General features: G+C 41.2%; 1 protein-coding gene across 1 annotated transcript in view; it reads right to left on the reverse strand.

Annotated features, from left to right (window-relative positions):
- Window positions 1-19,929, reverse strand: part of LARGE1 (LARGE xylosyl- and glucuronyltransferase 1) — a 395,274-nt gene that overhangs the window by 223,445 nt on the left and 151,900 nt on the right. The window contains exons 3-4 of the mRNA XM_054989142.1: window positions 10,074-10,375; window positions 3,020-3,102 (exon numbers count right to left, since the gene is read on the reverse strand). Of these exons, the coding sequence (XP_054845117.1) occupies window positions 3,020-3,102; window positions 10,074-10,375 (385 nt within the window). The remainder of the gene's footprint in view (window positions 1-3,019; window positions 3,103-10,073; window positions 10,376-19,929) is intronic.

Consider the following 19,929-nt stretch of genomic DNA (forward strand, 5'->3'; position numbering starts at 1 on the left):
ACACAAGAAAAACCTGAGCACTTTCCAAGTAAAGGCATGTCCAGTCAGTATTATGAAATTGTTACTCTTTAGAGTAAGATGAAAAATCTAATTGGAATAATGTCAACTGGTTTGTTGTAAGGAAATGAATACAATTATTTTTTGCTCTTAAAAGCTACAAAACTGCATGATTAAAGTTAACAGCAGTGATGTTTTCACATTCACACCCATCAACATTAACATGTGGTCTTTTTAATAGCAGGAAACCAGACAATTCAAATGTATGCAAGATATAAAAGAAACAATAAAACTTTGTAAGGAATTGTTTAGTTCATTTCCAATCTAATTTTAGGTCTGGTTATGAGAATGAAACAGCCTTGGACGCCCTGGTGGAAGCCCTGCACTGGGAGATGGACAGAGGAAGGGTGACTCACTCGATTTTCCTGGACCTCTCAGCAGCTTTTGATACCATCAATCATGGTATCCTTTTGGAGTACCTTTCCAGGCTGAGATTGGGAGGCGCCATTTTGCTGTGGCTCTTATCCCACCCAAAGAGTAGGTTCCAGAAAATGGTGCTGGCGGACTGCTGCTCAGCCCCTTGGCCTTTGGCCCAGGGGGACTCACAAGGTTCCATTTTGTCCCCTATTTATCATCTACATGAAACCACTGGGTGAGGTCATCTCAAGATCTGGGTTGGACTGTCACCAATAGTTGGTTAACACTCAGCTCAATCTAGCACTTCAAGCTGATCCGAGGGAGGCTGTAGAAACTTTGAGCTGGTGCCTTGAGGCCATTCTGGAGTGTATGTGAGCTGATAAACTGAATCTTAACACCAACGAGAGAGAAGGGCTACCAGAGAGTGAAAGGTCTGTCCCAGGATTTAAGTTGTCACTCATTCTGGATGTGGTTGCAATCCCCTTGAAGGAACAGGTCCATAGTCTGGGCTGCTCTTGGACTCAGGGATACTGCAGGATAAGCAGGTGGAAAGCTGTGTCCAGGAGTGCCTCTTATCAGCTTCGACTGCTTGGCCAGCTGTGGCCTTTCTTTGACAGAAAATATTTGCCCACTGTGGTATATGACTTGGTTACATCTAGATTAGATTACTGCAATGCACTCTGTGTAAGGCTGCCCTTGAAAAGCATTTGTAAATTTCAGTTGGTGTAAATGCTGTCGTCATGGTGTTGGGTAGGGTCATAGGAACCATATCACTCCAGTGGTCTACCCCCATCTACACTGGCTCCTAGTCTGTTTCCAGTCACAATCCAATATGCTGATGCTGACATTTAAGGCCCTATATGGTTTGGGAACCAACATACCTGAAGGACTGGCTACTCTCTTATGAATCTACCCAACCACTCTGGTCATCTTCAGAGGTCCTGCTATGGGTATCCCTGCCTTCTGTGTTTAGGCAGGTGGCATCCTGGGAGAGGGCCTTCTTGGTCATGGCACCAAAACTCTGGTGCTCTCTCTCCAGGGAGACTCGTCTGCCATCTTCCACTGGCAGGTAAAGACTTCTTTGTTTTGTTTGGCATTTCCTCAGTGATCCCTGCTTCCTTTCCAATATTTAAATTGCTGTTTTTATGGTTTTGTGTGTATTTTAGATCTAGCTTTATTTGTTTTAATGATGTGTTTTCTTCTTCTTTCTATGACTGTTCATTTGACCCAGTAGTTTCAAACTGCCACTAAGAGTTCAGATTAGGGAAAACTACCCACATAATGATAGGGTGATGATGTGTTTTTGTAGGTTTTAATGGTTGTTAAGATGTGCATGTTTTAATTTATTAACTGCCTTGGTGGTCATTATGTGGGCAGAAATGTAGGCTATAAACTTTTAAAAATAAAATAAACAAATGAGGATTGAATGTCATAATTCATATATACTTGTAACAACATTCAAAACAATGTAAAAAGTCAATCTTCCCTTACTAGTTTCAGATATCGCACCTATCATTTCACCCAATTTCAACTTTGATGCTAGACTTCTGCAATTCATTATGTGTATATGGCTGCCTCTAGGAATGTTAAGAAGGTTCAGCATGCATGGAATAGGACCAACCTGATAGGATTTGAGTTCCTGAGAAAACATTACAACATTCCTCCATTATCAGTACTAATCCCTACTGTCACTCGTGCACAAATTCAAAGAAATGATGCCAGTCTACAAAGGCCTTAATGGCTTAGGCTCAAGAGATCCTTCTGCCACTATGTTCTATAATAAATTCAAATATTGCAGAGAATATGTCAATAATCCTCACTGTGCATAATTGCCCTGTCAACAGTGGCAAAGAACAGCTCTCTGAAACAGTCAAATAAAGGAAGAACACTAAATACTGTCTCTACCAGAAGGGACCAGCTGAGGAGGATATATAAGAGAGAGCCTATAGCTACTTCCCTTTGTGCTGAAGCTACTCATGGACTGTGTTGCTTTCCCCATACACCAAGCACATATAAGGCAGTATATAAGGCTTTTTTGAGACTTAAAAGCAATGTATTACAAGCTACGATAAAGGCAAAATGTATACAACAAATCTAATTTCGATTTCCACTTTTATATTAAAAACAAACCAAGGCAGTTAATATTACGGTAGTAGTTTACAGCAGCAAAGAATGAACTAAGGCACTGGCCTTCAACCATTTAAACAACTCCATGGTACACGGTTGAAAGGTCCCTCCAAGTCAAAACTGGGGCGTGAGGTGGCACCATGTACTTACCTATGCACAGGCACAAAGCATGCACTCATGCCCATTTCACTCACAAGACTGCCTATCTGATTTCTCCCTTTCCTAATCCCCCCCCCCAGGTAAGCAGTGGTGAGGGGCAGGAGATCCCCCACTTCTGAGGGGGCTGGCAACCTTATCCAGGTAGCAGCATGGGACCTAAAATTCTTTCCATGCGTATAAAGGAATTTTAGACTGGAATGGAAGAGTATTGTTTGCAATGCATAAGAACATGGTATCACTCAAATACTCTGTGAAGAAGAAGCAAGAACATATTTCATCATCTTTAAAAGAAACATGCAACAAGGGAAATAGGCATTACCTATGAAATAGGACTGACTTGACGAGCGTGACAACATCCCGACTGGCGTTGTACCCAGCACAGACGATAGCGACATGGATAGTCTAGGGAAAATAAAGAAACAAAGAATGAAAGCAAGGGAAGAAAGATCAATACCAGTTGGAAGTGTTATTATTTGTTACACAGGAAAAAATGACAATTCTTTATTATTAAAAGAGGACATAAAGCTCACATGAGTCGGGTTTGATTAAACTATTTTAATACTTGTAATGCCACACTCATTGCTATATGCTACACAGACAGTGCTTAAATTAATTAGGCAGGAACAGTAAATCTCAATTTTATTTTGACAATAAACCTCCCCAAGACCAGAAGCAAACAGACTGAGCCTCTCTTAAGTATACTAAAAGGGAACCAAAGAAAACTTCCCTGGGGAAGCTCTCTTCCATACAGGGCCAGGAATATTAATTAAAAATGCTATTTTTAAGGTCTACTAAGGAAACCAAAAATTCTTGGGAAGTAAAAAAAAAAAAAAAGACCTAGAAAAAAGAGAGCACTTACATTGCTCCAAATATCATCTGTTAAATAGGAGCACGCTACTGGAATATCTAAAGAAGTGATCTGCAAATAACTCCAGCTTTCAGTAACAGCTCTTAATATGAAAGTGAACAGATCAGGAGAGGGGGAGCATGAGACCACTGAGGACTGCTCTAATTGTCAGGAAGTTCTTCCTAAAGTTTAGCCGAATGTTTAGTCATGGAATCTCTCATTAGGAACAGGCTTCCTCGGGAGGCGATGAGCTTTCCCCTCTTTGGAAGTTTTTAAGCAGAGGCTAGATGGCCATCTGACAACAATGTTGGTTCTGAGAAGGAGGGCAGGAAGGGTTACATCAGTGCTTAGTTCTTGTGGCCCTTTCTTACACAAAAGCCGATCAGCACTTTGGGACCAGGAAGCAATTTTCTCCAGGCCAATTTGGCCAGGGATCCTGGAGGTTTTTTGCTGTCTTCTGGGCATTGAGCAGGGGTCACTGCGGGTGTTTGGGGGGGAGGTATTTGTGAAGAGCAGTTATATAAACTTTCCTCTATAAGAACATAAGAACATAATCAGACGTTCCTTGATCACACCAGTGATTCATGTAATCCATCATACTGTTTCACCTAGTGACCAACCAGTTGCCCTAGAGAACCAAACAAACAGGGCAGAGACCAAGGCTCTCTTCTGCTGTTCTCTGCCAGCACTGGTATTCAGCAGTTTGCTGCCTTCGTAGATATATGTTCCCTTTAGGCACCATGGCTAGCAGCCATTGATGGACCCTTTTAAAAGCTGTCTGTGTTTGAGGCCACCATCACTACCACCGCTGGCAGTGAATTCCCCAGTTTAATTACTCATTGAGCGAAGAAGCATCTTCTTTTGTCTGTCCTGAACCTATTTTTAAACAATTTCATTGGATGTCCCCCCCGTAATTCTAGTATTATGGGGGGAGGGGAGAGAGAGAAAGGCAGATTCCTCTATCCACTTTCTCCACCTCATACATAATTCTGTAAACCTGTATCATGTCTCCCTTTAGCTGTCTTTTTTCTAGACTAGAAAGTCTCCTAAAATGCCTTTAGTGATATAGATATATAGATATAGATATACACATACACACATATATATACACATACATACACATATATACACACACACACAAACAAAGGCCTTTCCCAATACCTGGGTCTTTTTTGCACCGGGCTTATTCATCAGTTCTGGGCCCATACTGCATCGATTTATCTCTAGAATTCTGCATGCATGGTCAAAACTGTTTCCCAGACTTTTTTGCATTCTGCACCAAGAAAGGCTGCATCTTCCACAGAATTGATCTTTCATCTTTCCCCAGGCTTTTCTGCAGCTTTTCTCTCTGCACACATACCCCAATTTACCCCCCCCCAAAAGTCAAACAAGCATTTTTTTTGAAGTCGAGAATGCTTTCTTTGGTGTGAGGCCTGGCCCTGGCCCTTTCTGTCGGTCTCCCCTTTATCCCCCTGCATCCTGATTGATTGAACAGCAAATAAAGCAGGTTTTTTTCTGAATTAAAAAAAAATTAAATAGTAATGCTGCAACATTGGTGCCTTAAAAAAAACCTGTTGCAACTCCCGGGGGGAGAAGATGCTGCAAACAGCCAACACAAAAACTCTGCAAAGAGCCCTGAATCCCACTTGTTATTTGAAAGTCTCCCTCTGTGATTCCTGTAATTTTTTAGTCCATTTTTGACATTTTTAATTTTTTTTAAACAGCCATATTACAACTTTGCAAGAAGGCTACAACTGATCTGTCCTCAGCAGTTCAACTAACAACAACAACATTATTCAATTTATTTACCACCCTTCAGGACAACTTAACAACCACTCAGAGTGGTTTGCAAAGTGTGTTATAATTATCCTCATGACAATCACCCTGTGAGGTGGGTGGGACTGAGAGTTCTGAGAGAGCTGTGACTGACCCAAAGTCACCTAGCTGGCTTCAAGCGGAGGAGTGAGGAATTAAACCTGGTTCTCCAAATTAGAGTCCTGCTGCTCTTAACCACTACAGCAAACTAGCTCTCTAATGAAACTGACATGTCTTCAGGCAATCAACCGGCCTGTTCATCAGAACAGGGCATTTTTCTAGTGCAGGAAAAAATAAACTGACACCACTTCAGTTTAACCCCCTCAAGTGTGGAATCACAGAGGCTCAAGCGGCTCCGATCCTCACAGATTGAATATCCAGAAAACTCAGTATAAGTGTGCATGTGGAAAATATCCTTTTATCAAAGATCCTTTACTTTGGGATTTGAATTTGGAATTTTCTTAATGTTAAATATGTGTTCTGCCATTGTTCCATAATTCCCTACTTGAATTACAGTGCTTTTAAAAATGGAGACCTCAAAACTTTTAAGAGTTTTAATCAACTGCAGTCATAGCTAAAAGTAGTGTTGCTTTACCTTCCTGCCTGGTTAGGACTGCCAGCTGATGGCTGACACCCAACAGAAGATGGGGTTTTGAGGACACCCAGAAGTAAATTCAAGCCAGTCTGGGAATCACAGGAAATTCTATGGTTTTCCTTAGAAGTGATGTCAGTCCTCTTTAGCAATTGCAGTTTTACCATAAAGTTTCTGGCAATTCCTAGAACAATGTAAAATTACTTCCAGGTTTTCTCTGGAAGTGACATTATGTCGCATATGACAATGGCCATTTTTACTTTTTTCTTCTATCACTCAAAGGAGCAGCAATGGGATGTGCATGCTGTCAGCCAGGTCTCATACTACAGTGGGATACCAGGCAACCTTATGCCTGGTTCAAAATCCTTTCCTACACTTTTTCTGGAGCAAACATCTCCTATGTCTCTACTCGTTTGCTGAAAACAGCCTGATATCTCAACAGAAAAGAAGTCAATTAATCTCTGACTAAGGAAAACAGACCATGGCATGGAAGAAGGGAATACAGACTTCTCAAGTAAACACGTAACTGGCATTTCCAGTAATAGGATAAATGATGAGAACCCTGAAGGCAAATCTGATAATAAGGATGTTTAAATTAAGCCTACATTCTGTCACTGAATTACTACGTGAATCCTTAAAATAAGAAAATGTAAGCTATCATCAAAATAATGTGTGGTTAACATAGGTACAAGGAAAGTGCAGAAAAGTTTCAGGTTTTACATAACCATTGCCTGAGTCATAGTGCTAATCTCTGTTGTGCAAGTAAATTTATGGGTAGAAATCATTAATATTTGGAAGGTCATCTAATCTGCCCTGCTTTTAGCAGCCATTCTCCTATTTTAAATTGGCTATAGAACTACATGACTTCGGGCCTTAAAGATTCAGCTGGCCAAACCTTAGCATCAGAAGAAGAAATGTTGGCTAGTGGTTATTTGCTTATAGTATTTTCCTCCTTTTAGGGAAAAAACTGCATTTTTTTCATATCTCAGGGGGGAAAATCAGATCCAGAATAAAAATCAGGCATATATTATCACTATTATTTTTTTAAAAATCTGTTCTATAACATTTGCTGTAAAGTTTCAAAAGCCCTCGAGGCTAATTTCAAATGGATGCTAGAACTAGGATTGGCTACTGCCCAAAACAATATCTTTTTGACTCCTCCTTCCCAACACGCAACATATAACAATGCAGTATGTTTGGTCATTACATGGCAAGTTTCCCCACCCCCCCACTCCATTTAATTAGCTGCCATTTACAAGGGGTGTGAAAATATGTAACATAATAACATCACACCATGCATTTTTATCTTAAGTTGCAATGGAGAGGAGAGGGAAAAGATGTGGGGCTGCTACCTTGAGCAGAAGCCTGGAGTATCTCATAATGGCTACTTTTTTTGAGCACAGATATTCTGAGAATATATGTGAATATGAACACTTCATTGTCTGGTTTACTGACTAGCCTTCCGACTGCTAGTTGGAAAAAATGTTAATTGAATTTGTATTTGTTAAGCCAAATATCTGAACACTTCATCAAGGAAGTAATGACTTTCTAGTACTCTTGTATATCACCTAGCCTACACATCTGCCACAGTATAGGTAGTTATCATCTCCATCTTTCCTACCAGGTTTCTGGCCAAACTCAAACTCAAGGAATAAGGAGGTTAATCAGTGCTTCAAAGATATACAGTATATAGGTTTTTTTTAAGTGATGCAGAATTGAAAATGCAACATTTGCTTTGTAAAACATAACCTTTCTCTTCATAAATATATCCTAGAGGATATGAAGAGAACAATCCTAGGCAGCTATACTACTATTCAGGTCTATTCAGTGGAGCCAGGATTGAGAATCTCCAGGTGTCATTGGAAGATCTCCCAGAATTACAACAACAGACTACAGAGACCAATCCCCTTGGAGAAAATTGGCTGCTTTGGAGGGCGGACTCTATCCGCTGAGTTCCTTCTCCTCTCAAGCCCTCTTCTCCCCAGGCTACAGCCCCCAAATCTCCAAGATTTTCTCAACCCAGCGGTGAAAACCCTAAGTGGAGCTTACTCGCAGGAAAGTGTTCTTAAGATTGCACTGTTAATGTTAAAGATCATTCAATGATTTCTTTTTCTATCACAAAAATAAAATAATCAGGAGCATACTTAGTTAGATCTAAAACTGTCAAGAATTTTTTTCCAGTTGTGGAGTTTTGTTGATGGGTTGAAGTTGTTTCCTTTTGGAAAGAAGAAAACATTATGCTGGCCAGCTGTTCCAGCCCATGCTGTGAAATTAGGAAATGAGCTTCCCAATTGCTGCCTGCAGCTATTTTCAGAGCTTGCTGATACGATTGTTTATTGATTTATCCTTAGCTTATTCCATTAAGTGTCACTAGAGAACAGTTTTCTTCAGAAAACTGGAATCACCACCTTCTTTTTTTGTTTTTTGTGGTTGTTTGAGGGTTGCGGGTTTTTTTTTAACAGAGGGATTAGGACCTACAAATGAGAATGGGTGAGTGACATGAATATCTTGGAACAAAGAGCATCAGGAAAACTTTATAACTATTGTAGAGAAATCAATGCCACATTTAGAGCTGCATATCTTCACAAAAGCGGTCACATTTATGGCTGTTGGTAGGTTTATAGAACTGGAGCTGCCTGCTAGCATCAGTGAGATCTGAGAAGGTCTGGTGCATTTGGCTGAACATGGAGAAGAGAAATGACTGTGGCTGTGTACAGACAGATCTCAGAGTTAGGTGGAAGAAGCAAGACAGGGCAATTAAGGGCCATATAATAAAGACTCTCATAATACATTGCTGCCAATATTATAGTCACTGCTTGCAGAGCATTCTTTCTTTATTTGCTTTATTCAGAAAAAAAATTCTGTCTCTTCCCCAGAAACCTGCTTTAAGGGGACTTACAAAATGAAACTAATTTTAAAAATGTAAGATATTAAAATCCAACATGAAAAACCCAGCCCAGAATACAAAGTCTAAAAATCAGACCACTGAAAAGATCATCCACTTAATGAAAAAGCTTGGGTGAAGAGAAATATTTTGGAACAGTGGCTAAAAGAAAGCAAAGTAGGCACCAGACAAGGGGAACGGCATTCTATAAGCGAGGTGCCACTACTGAAAAAGCCCTGTCTCTGGTTGCCACTTGTCTCACCTCTGAGGCAGATCTTAACTGGCAGGCTGGACAACATGGAAGGAAGTAGTCCTACAAGTGCCCTGGACCCAAGCCATTTAGTACTTTAAAGGTAAGAACCAGCACTCTGAATTGTGCAAACCAGTTTATTAATTTCCACAATAACCCTATAACAAGTAGATGGTCCCATTTTGCAGGTGAAGACATGAGGATGAGGTCACAGCATACTTTGTAATATTTACGTAATCAGCAGTCCAGCTTCAACAATGTTCTGATTGGACCTCACAGTACTGTAAGCAACATAAAATATATGGTCAGGATTGTCCAATGGACTCCTGTAAAAGTTAGCAGTGTTTTAGTTTGATGTTGTCCTTGAACACTGTCCTATTCCTATACTAACTACAACTTCCCTTGACCCACTTTGTAAAATGTCAAATTTTCCTTAACAATACATTTATTTCCTAGTGGTATTTAAAGGCCTTCTTATCAGTTTTTTTTTTACAACTCTTAGGGATTCTGTACAGTTTCCAGCTTACCAATATAAACTGTGCATCACCAAACACATTGTGTTATCAAGTAACCATGGTTTGCTTTTCAAGCAGAAAGCCCTTCAATATAATGCTTCTTCCATCCATAAAAGAAGATCTTGTGTATCAAAAGTAAGATTTGCCACACAGCAAATGCTGAGGATGCAGTAAAAAAGAACTGAATAACAGCTCCAGCCCTTAATGTGGCCTCACTGTGGCCTCCTCTAACTACCTGCTATCTGCTTTACATTCTATCTATCTGCTTTACATTCACAAGCATGGTTTCTCTCACATACATACAAACTTTCTTTTGCAGCCGCTATAATCAGTGAACCCAAAGTGGCTGAGACTGTCCAAAAAAACAGGGTGCTGACGTCTGTCAAGTTGTGGGTATAGCGAATGAAGAACACTTGGGACCAAATGCACTTCCAGAAGAATGGCTTTGGGTGGGGAAATCATCTGCCTACCTCACACTTCTCCACTGCTGGCTGTTGTCCACATTCAGAGCTATTCCCTGCCACAATGCCTGCCCGTAGGCTCTCACTGTCCCCAGTCCCTTCCTCCATGGAATAAGTTTTTGAATGATTGCCGCGACGATGGGACAAACTCCGGCTCTGCACCAGACTGAGCTGTTTGCGAAGTGCCCGGTTTTCCTCTTCCACTTCCCGCATGCGTACTTCCAGGCTCTCTCTTTCTCGCTGACTCGTGGCTGTGTAACGAGGGCTATGGGGTTGCGATTCAATTGGAGACAGTGACACTGGCTTCCCATCTGTAGAGAGGGAGAAAACAACAACAGATATTTATTCAATGAGCTTAAAATTTATGCTTCATATAAACAAAAAGAAACTTTTCTTCCAGTAAGTTTCAAGCCATGCTCATGACATTTTTCTCCCCTTCCTCTTAAAGCAAAGAATATACACAAGGAGAACAAACTTTTTCTTAGGGGTATGATCACCTGCTGCAGTGTTAGTTCCATTTTCCAGCCGTCTGGCGAAGTAAAAACATAGAGGCCATGCGGAAGAACTATGCAGGAAGAATCACACTAACATCAGAAAACACATGTGAAAGATGAGTGATCTTATCTTGCCCATTCTTTCCACATAGTTTCTATCTTGCGAGAGTGGTGTAGCATGACGTAGCAGGGAACAGCAACCACACCATTCCTGTGATGTATAACTTAGTCAACACTGGTACTTTCATTCAGACCAGCAACTATTCTGCCAATATAAATCAGCTGCGCGAAGAAAGTGCTTGACTTTTTTTTGGAACTGATACCTCATGAAAACAACCATTTCTCTCTAGCTCCAGCATGAGAGATTTCTTTCACATTTTTTATCCTGCCCTTAATCCAAGAAACTGTACATTATTTTCCATTTTGTCCTCCAAGATTAATCTCTGCAGATTAAGCAGAGAGAGAATGATGGCTCACGTGGTGTTCATGGCCAAGGGGTGGGGGTTGCCAAATATAATTTTAGCTTGCCCCAGACACCTGGCTGGACATTGATTATTTAGGCCAAATACCCAGATTTTGCAAACTCATCATCTTTATCATTCCTATACAGATTATGCAGTATATGCAATGTTATATATTTGAAAATTTGCATCTGGAGAAATCTTCCACTGCTCCTCTCCATTCTGGGATTAAATAGGGTGAGAATAAAGAAGGGGTCAGGATTTCTTTCTTTACATCTGCCTACTTTATTCCAGATACACATACTGTATCATGCATAATTGCAGGGATAGATGCTTATGCTCAAACACACATTACATTTTACACACACATTACACATTACATTTTACAGCACAGGGGAATTAACACCACTGCTGGGGAGGGGTGATAAATAGCCTGAAGAATTTTTTCTTTGAGACTCCACTGAACTTGCAGAAAGGGAGGAATAAAATACACTCATGAACCATCCTTAGTATATTTGATACTAGTTAAGTGAGAAGCAGCTGTAGGAGAAAATGTTGCCTTTTTCAGCCAATTAAATTCCAAAACAGAGACAGCTAAAGGAAAAGTAAAAAGTTCTGCCAAATGTCCACTTTTGGGCATAAAGAACCCTCATTTGTGGACGGAAGGTTCGAGACTACACAGCACGAGTGAACATGAGGATGTGCAAAACCTGCAAAATGGTGGTATTTGGCCTACTATTGAATTTCAGGCTAGGTCTTTACTTATTAAAGTCTACAAGACAAATTTTTATTGCTCGTAGTTTCTACTAGAGATGGGCACAATCGGCATTACGATTTGAAAAAAAAAACAACGACAATGGCGTTCGCGCCATCGGGACCCGGCTGATCGGTGCTGTCCACGGCAACCGATCCAGCGGTCGGGGGTTTGCTTTTTCAGGGCTTGATCGGATCGATCGGTTTCTATTAGGGATTGCAGACACTCAGGCGCCAGCAATCTATTCCCCTGGCAACGGAGCCAGGGGAATGCCTGAGCTGTGTTTGCGCAATGCATCACAATTTGGGAGAAGAGAGGGGAGGGAGGGGGAAGGGGGTGTTCTGTAGCCATGGGCACTCCAAATGTTTTTTGCTTTTTAAAAAAACAGGGCTTTGTAGGAGGGATGGCTGTTTTTCTGTCTGTCAATCTCTGTTTGTAACCTGCTTTTAAAACACTGTATTTTGTGGGAAAACCTCATTCACAGCTCTGTGTGTGTGTTCAAAAGGGAGTGGGTAAAAGCTGGATCCAGATGATTTTAAACAGATCCTCGTAAATTCATATGATTTTTATATTGAAACAAAACAAAAAGGCTGTCATATTATAGATCATGTCCTAGTCTACAGACAGCAACAAAACAAAAGAAAACTAATCCATGGTGCTGCCACGGCACAAAAATGCTAAAAAAGCACGGATACGCATAGATCCTCTAGGTTTTTACATGGGACCACCCAAATCCACCATACAATCCCAGATCATGTCCATTGCCACAAAAGGGGCAAAAAAAATCAGTTATTCACCACTTCGTGGCACTCCCACGGTGCAAAAACATGGTCTAAAAGCATGGCTCCTCATGGATCCTCGTGATTTTTATGTAGGGCCACCCAAAATCAACCATACAATACCAGATCATGTCCATATCCACAAATGGGACCAAAAAAATCATTCATCCACCACTTTGTGGCAGCGCCGCGGCGCAAAATCATGGTTCAAAAGCACGGATCCTCATGGATCCTCTTGACTTTTACATGGAGCCACCCAAAATCCACTATACTGTCCCAGATCATGTCCAATGCCACAAACAGGACCAAAAGATCTAAAATATGACAGCCTTTTTGTTTTGTTTCAATGTAAAAATCATATGAATTCATGAGGATCCATGTCTCAGATTCATGTTTTTTCACCGTGGCAGCGCCAAATATTTTTGGATCTGTGTTTTTTATATTTCAGTCTGTGGACCTGGCTGTGATATGTGATTTGATGTTTCATTTGTGTTTTTCCTATTTAAAAAACCATAGGATCCGCGAGGATCCGTGTGGATCCTGGTTTCACTTTCTTCCTGTTTAAAAAATGCTTTTGGAAGACTGGCTGCTTGCTTTTAAAATCAGGTGGGGAGGAACGGAGGATTCTATCCCAGCTTTTTTTTAAAACCTAGCTGAAACATGTTGATGGGGTGTCCTCTCTGTGTCTATTTGGAGAGGCAGGGAGAGTTAACCCCCCCCTGCTCTAAGTGTGTGTGTGGGGGGTCGTCGCTGGCACGGATCCACGATCAGCTTCATCGGTATTTTTTTTTGGATCGTGCCCACCTCTAGTTTCTATTGACTTCAGAGACAATCACAATTCAATACAAGTAACTACCTATTCAAACACTGCTCTTGCTATAGAGGCATGATGAAGGAAGGAGGGTTCTTCTATTACAAAACTACATGATATAAATACAGATATAGATATATTCTGTTTTCAACATTCCTCTGATCATGACACTACAAGGTTTCAGGATTCACACCTGTGTGTACCGAGCAATTCTCTCAATTGATATAGCATGCAAGGGACCAGTTATTATTGCTCAGGAGGTAGCCCATAAGCAACTAGCCAAGATATGTAATTAGATAAAATGTACCCAGAGGAAGGTAATTTCGTTGCCTGTTCCAGGTGTGTTATTGCCCATGAGGGTTTAGAAAGAAGAATCCAGTCTTTTCATAAACAGCTACGTCCGTGTGTGTGCTAAAAAGAGCAATATCATCAGTGCAAATGTTTCGGAGGGGAATATAAAGCCCCTTCTGTTAAAAACCTTCTGTACTAAAACTGAAAACCAAATAAGGTCTTGGAACATTTTGCAGAATATTAATATAGTCTGCGCACCAGAAATAAAACAAAGTTTTAAAATGTGCTGGGTAACATTTTGTTCCCTAACAATGCTAACAACTTCCCACTCACTTATATTAGAAAGAAGTTTCAGAGTTTAACAATTTTGTCTCAACTGTTCATTCCCAATATTCTTGGGACATCCCCCATTCTTTGGCAAAAAAAGTACCTCCACTGTTTCATCTGGCACTTTCCCTCCATTTCTTGCATTTTCATATTTATGTTAATAACAAAAATGGCTCATCATCAGACAAGTTCAGAGAATTGGCAAACCGCTATAGACTGGAAAAAATACTTTGCCCACATTAAGTACCAAATTTGGACTCTGGTATAATAATATGGGAATTCTTGAGGAAACGAATAAACAAAAACCCAAGCATGCAAGTCTCTGCTCTTACTAATCAAACAAAAATGTATAAAGAAAATGGTAGACAAGAAAATGGTAGATAAGAAAACCATTGCATCTATTCCAAAAAGCTCTGTTCTCTCTCCTATACATGCGCTTCCAGAACCCTGATATTGATATTATATATAAGCTGTCCCAAAGCATGTTTAATTATGTATAACCATTTTTGGATAGTTTTGGGTTGCAAATGTTTGAAATGCATAGTCATTACTAAGACTGCCAATGTCTGAAATGTGCAGTCATTACTAAGCATTGCTTATTGACCCCTGGGGGAGTGCCAGTTGCCAAATAACCAGACACGAAGGACCTGTTCTATATTTACAAATAAATACCACCAGTATTAAGATTACCTCAGCTGTTAACGTCTGTGGGAAAAAAATATTTACAACTACTGTTTCTGATTATCACTGATGATAATCTTCTGTATTTCAGGTAGGCTATAAATTCTCGTTTGCTCCTCTGGTATTATACATCTCTAGCACAGGGGCATACAGAGATATCCGAGGACTTGAGAGGTGTTTGTGCACCACCCACATGACCTTCTCGAGCAGCGCTAGGCAGTATATGCAGCTGGGAGCAGTGGTGACAAAACACTTGCAAGCAGGCAGCGGAAAGATATGAGTGCAGGCATCAAAGGAGATGCGTGAGTAGGGACTCAGCAGCAATGGGCCCCACCAGAAACAATGGGCCCTGGCAGCTACTCCACCTCACTGTGTGCTGACGTCAGCACTGCAAACAAATATGGTGGTACTATTTAAAAAAATAAAACTTGCTGGAACCTCCAGTGGAACCTATGCAGAGATACGCTCATCTAAAATCATTGAAGTAAATGGAATCAGAAGGTTGTAACTGCATAGAATTGCACTGCTAATGAGCCAGACAGAGCTTAAAGGTAAGAGCTTCCAGTAAGCCAACAAAGCCTGGACTCAGTGTGATCTCGATCTAGAGAGCACCACAAGCAGGAACAGAAAGTCTTCACAGATAAACTGTGAAAATGGGGTTGGCTGGAATGTGATGAAACAGGCCAAGGAGTAATGCTTGCTTGGAAGAATGTCATAGGGGAAAGTGAAGTCATGAAGATCTTAACCCATGACACAGAGGAAGAAACTGGGAAAATCTGGGCTGGATAAATCAGACCTGGGCCAATCATTTTTCCCTTCCATTTTTATAAGTATCTGAACCCTGGGCTTGGCCAGAAACATGAACTTTTGGTGTAATCTGAATGGCAAGAACCAAAGGGACCGTAGCCTGTGGTTTGCATAATGTGACCCAGTGTGAGGTATGCCAGCTTGGGACACCCTTGTGATTCATCAATTACTTTAAAGTAGTATTGAGGCTGGGATCTGTTGGATTGTATGTTTTGCTTCAATTGTATTTTTATGTTATTTTGTTTTGTAAGCTGCTTTTGAGTCCCCAGTGTGGAAGAAAACCAAAGTAAAAATATTTAAAGAAATAAATAACAGTAAATGAACAGCAGGGAGTTTCAGAAAAGAGGTGCAGGCATTATTCTGTCAGTCTATTTGTATGCATGCTTACTCAGAACTGAAGTTTCAGGGTTCTCTCTCTTTTTTTTTGGAAATTTTTTTATTTTTAATATCTAAAACAAAAACCTACAAAAAAAACTACAAAAGTACTAGGAAAGGGGAAAAGGGAAAGAAGAAAGAAAAGGGGAAGGAGGGCTGGAAAAGGGGGGGAGGTTACATACAAACAATAAACACTACACTACAATGTTTTCCCCTCATACTGCCATAGTTAAAAATTTAAACCTTCATAAAGTAATGATGGAGTGGTTGACCTTGCAAAATACAAAATACAACCCATATTAAATTTTTTTCTCCCCCCCCCGGGCCTCGGACGCAGTTCTCTCTGAGCAGCTACAGCCACTGCGCTCACTGCCTCCCCCCTCCCTTCAGGCTTCGAGTCTTCTTCATTTTGCATGGTATCTTGCCCGAATTCTTGATTTTTGTCCACAAAATCCCTTAGCTGATCCTCTGAGTTTATCTTGTAGGCTTGATCTTTATAATTAAACCAAATTCCTTCCGGAAATAGCCATTTATACTTTATCCCTCGTTCCCTCAGGAGAGCTGCGAGCTTTTTGTACTTAAATCTTCTTTTCCGAACTAGAAATGGAACGTCCTTCAGTATCTTGACTTTATTTCCCAGAAAGTCCAAGTCCGCATTATATGAGTTAAATAGGATAGTGTCTCGGACCTTCCTAGATGAAAACTCAATAAAAATCTCGCGAGGCAGCTGCCGCTTCATTGCATATTTTGAAGAAGTCCGACGGACTTCCAAAATGGCGCTTTTTACCTCTTCCTTAGTTGCCCTCGCGGGTGAAGCCAATAATTCCGAGGCAAGCTCCCTTAGATCCTCGTTTTCCTCCTCTTTAACATTCTGGAGACGCAAAACAGTGTGTTCGTTCCACTTGCAGCCCGATCAGCTGGTTTTCCACCAGCTTTAGCTCCTTGTTCGTTGCTCTCATGAGTGACGCATTTTCCCGAGCAGACTTCTCTGCCCCCCCACTGCTTCCTTAATGGCTTTCACATTGCTCTCAATTAAGCCCACCCTTTGATCTGTTTCATTCAGCTTGTCAACAAAGAGTTTTATGGCTTCGATGACCGACCTTTTCACCAATTCCTCGAGCGACACTGCTTTTCCCTGCAGGGCAGCCGAAATTGACTTGCCCAAAGCGGGACTCTGCTTTCTCGCTGCCATTTTAGGGGGGGGGACCGCCAACCTTCTGAAACTCAGCGAGGGGGAAGAAATCCGAGTCTTCTTAACTTCAGATCCCACCACTCCTTCGCATACGCTTGTAATAACAGAAGGGATTCGCTTACTTACAGGCTTCTGCCTAGTCCTGTTCTTTGCCGTTTTCCGTGGCCCGGCAGCACGCAAGGTGCCGCGCACGTCTGCCGGCCTCCATGGGGACAAACGGGCAATTTACCCCCTGCTTCGATTTGCCAGAGGGCTCTTCCCGCAGCGTCCCGGACCCTGACTCCCTCCCTGGGAGTCCTGGGGGCTAATCTTTGCAGATCAGCCGCCCGGTCAGGCTGCTCGGACGTTTCCTCTCGGACCTGCGAAGAGGAGCGTCCGACATGGCCGCGAAAACGAAAACGAATCAAGTTTCAGGGTTCTCTCTCCTTCTCCCTCTCCCACACACACACACACGGATGCACACACACACTTACTTTAAAAAGAGAATCCCGAGGACTCTTTTTCATTTGGAGCATTTGGGTGGGACTACAAATATAGTCCTAAACAGAGTTACATCCCTCTAAACCCACCTGGGCTTAGAAGGGTATAAGCTGTTTAGAACTGCATTGTACATCTGGTCCAAATATATTTGCCTGGCTTAGCCAGCAAGGACACTCATCTTAGTAAAATGTATGTAAGGAAGACTGTGTGTGTATCAATAACTGTACACCTGTGTCTATTTATCAAATCTATTCCAATCTTCCAAGGAGTTTACTGCGGCATACATGCTTACCTCTATTTAACCCCCACACCAACCTGTGAGTTAGACTGAACTGAGAAATGACTGGTTCAAGGTCATTCATTGAGTTTCATGACTTAATGGGAATTTGAACTGGAGTTTCCCAACTCCAGTCCAGCACTTTAAACACTAGACCACCCTGAATCTCTGCATGTAGCTGTCATTCAAAGATCTGAAATACAACCCATAGAGTAGAACAGGGGTGGGCAAATTGCGGCCCGCGGGCCACATGCGGCCTGCTACAGAGTTTTTTGTGGCCCGCCAAGACAGTCAGAAAAATCTGCCTTGAACCAAGATTTCCTTCCCGTGCGCGATATGAAATTAGCACAATAAATAAATTGAATAAAACTACCACTATTTTATTTAATTTATTATTTATTGATTTTTATGATACAATTTATACCTTTCCTGAAATGCAAACTTAACTAATGAATGCAATCATTTTAAAACGTGCGGCCCTCCGCTAACCTCCGCTCCCACAAAGTGGCCCCCGAGCCAAAACAATTGCCCACCCCTGGAGTAGAGGATGACACGAGTACCAAAATGACATAGAAAGGTCTACAATAATGGGTTGAGTTGAAGGAAAATGCTCTGTATGGGAGCACAGGCTCATTACTTCATATTCTGTGGCCTGCCAATCCCATCACCTATAGATTCCTGGCTGCAAAGCAGCTCAGATGAATGTCAGAGGCTCAGATGAGCTGCTTTTTACTATTTGATCTTTTAATGCCTGTGTCTTCGTGCACTGATCACAAGGCAAGCTAGGACTCTCATTCCCATACCCACGGAGAATTTTTAAATCCCTGCGTCCCACTGTAAGTTTATAAGTTGCTCCAAGTAACATCAGCTGGCATTAAAGAATACAGGCTGATGAGCTGTTTTGACAGCAGCCTATAGGAACAAAGCTGAGCAATTTTCTCCAGATGTCTGCACTGTAAACAACATCCAACTGATGTAAACCTCTGGAAATGCTTGCAAACGTGAGGAAAGAAGGAAGTGTAAGGATCTAGTTTAATTCCTTAGCTCTAAAAACTGGTGCCTTCAGATGGTTTTGAACTTAGTGAAACATCCACAAATGTAAGTACTGATCTCGTGAAGTTGTTTCAACTGAAACTTAAAAGCACTGGCAGCAACAATGACATGTCAGATAGTATGAAGGTCCTCTGCTGCCGCTACTAATTGAACAACATGTTCTTTCAGCACACATCACTCTGAGTATTTCTGGCTGCTCCGATGTCAAACCCCACTTCAGCAAAGCCGTTAAGGAAGAACTCTGTTTTAAGATACAATGATAAAGAAATGTACGTAAGACCTATGGAAGCTCTATTCTATGAATGGGTGCAGCACTTTAGGGAGTACAGGGAGAATGGTCCATACCCTGTAAAATGGGATACGAGGAAGACAAAGGGAGAGGAGTGATGATGTGAGAGTAAGCATGACATGTAAAGCATTACTAGTTGCTGGATGGGTATCTTTGATATAAGTCTACCTACTTCCCATTTCATCCGGCTTCCCACTAACACATTGCTCCCTCCTATGATATGATATTTGATGGCATGTTTTGTTGCCACACTTATTGTCAGAACGCTGAGAAATCATTAGGCGTACACTCAAACAAAGCTACAGGCTTATAAAATACTGATCTATTGACAGCAATAACCAAACTGGCTTTGACTATAAAGAGACTAAGATTTCAACAATTATCAGCACAATCCAATTAACAAGTCTGAACACACTGTTCTCTGGTATTAAAACAGTTTTTAAGTAATCCATGTTTAATTAGTTTATAGATCATCCCATGTGTCCCATATTCATAACCCTCAAACTCTGTTCTCCAAAATCATACACCCTCATACACATAATGATTGGCATCTGTCATGTTAAGCAATAGGTTCAGATAACTGGCAGACTGGAGGACTTTTTTTGCATAGGAAAGCACAATGCATATATTAATGCTGAATCCAAAGTGAATCAGGGTGTCTTCACCCATCACACCATTATGCCCTCTGGCCTCAGTCAAGCAAACCCATTTGAGCAAATAAAAATGACCAACTGAACATTATTTCCCAAGATAAAAGCCAAAGAGAATCTTACCCAATACCGTTAGCAATTAAA

Source organism: Eublepharis macularius, chromosome 9 (genome assembly GCF_028583425.1).
Source record: "Eublepharis macularius isolate TG4126 chromosome 9, MPM_Emac_v1.0, whole genome shotgun sequence".
Classification (NCBI taxonomy): Eukaryota; Metazoa; Chordata; class Lepidosauria; order Squamata; family Eublepharidae; genus Eublepharis; species Eublepharis macularius.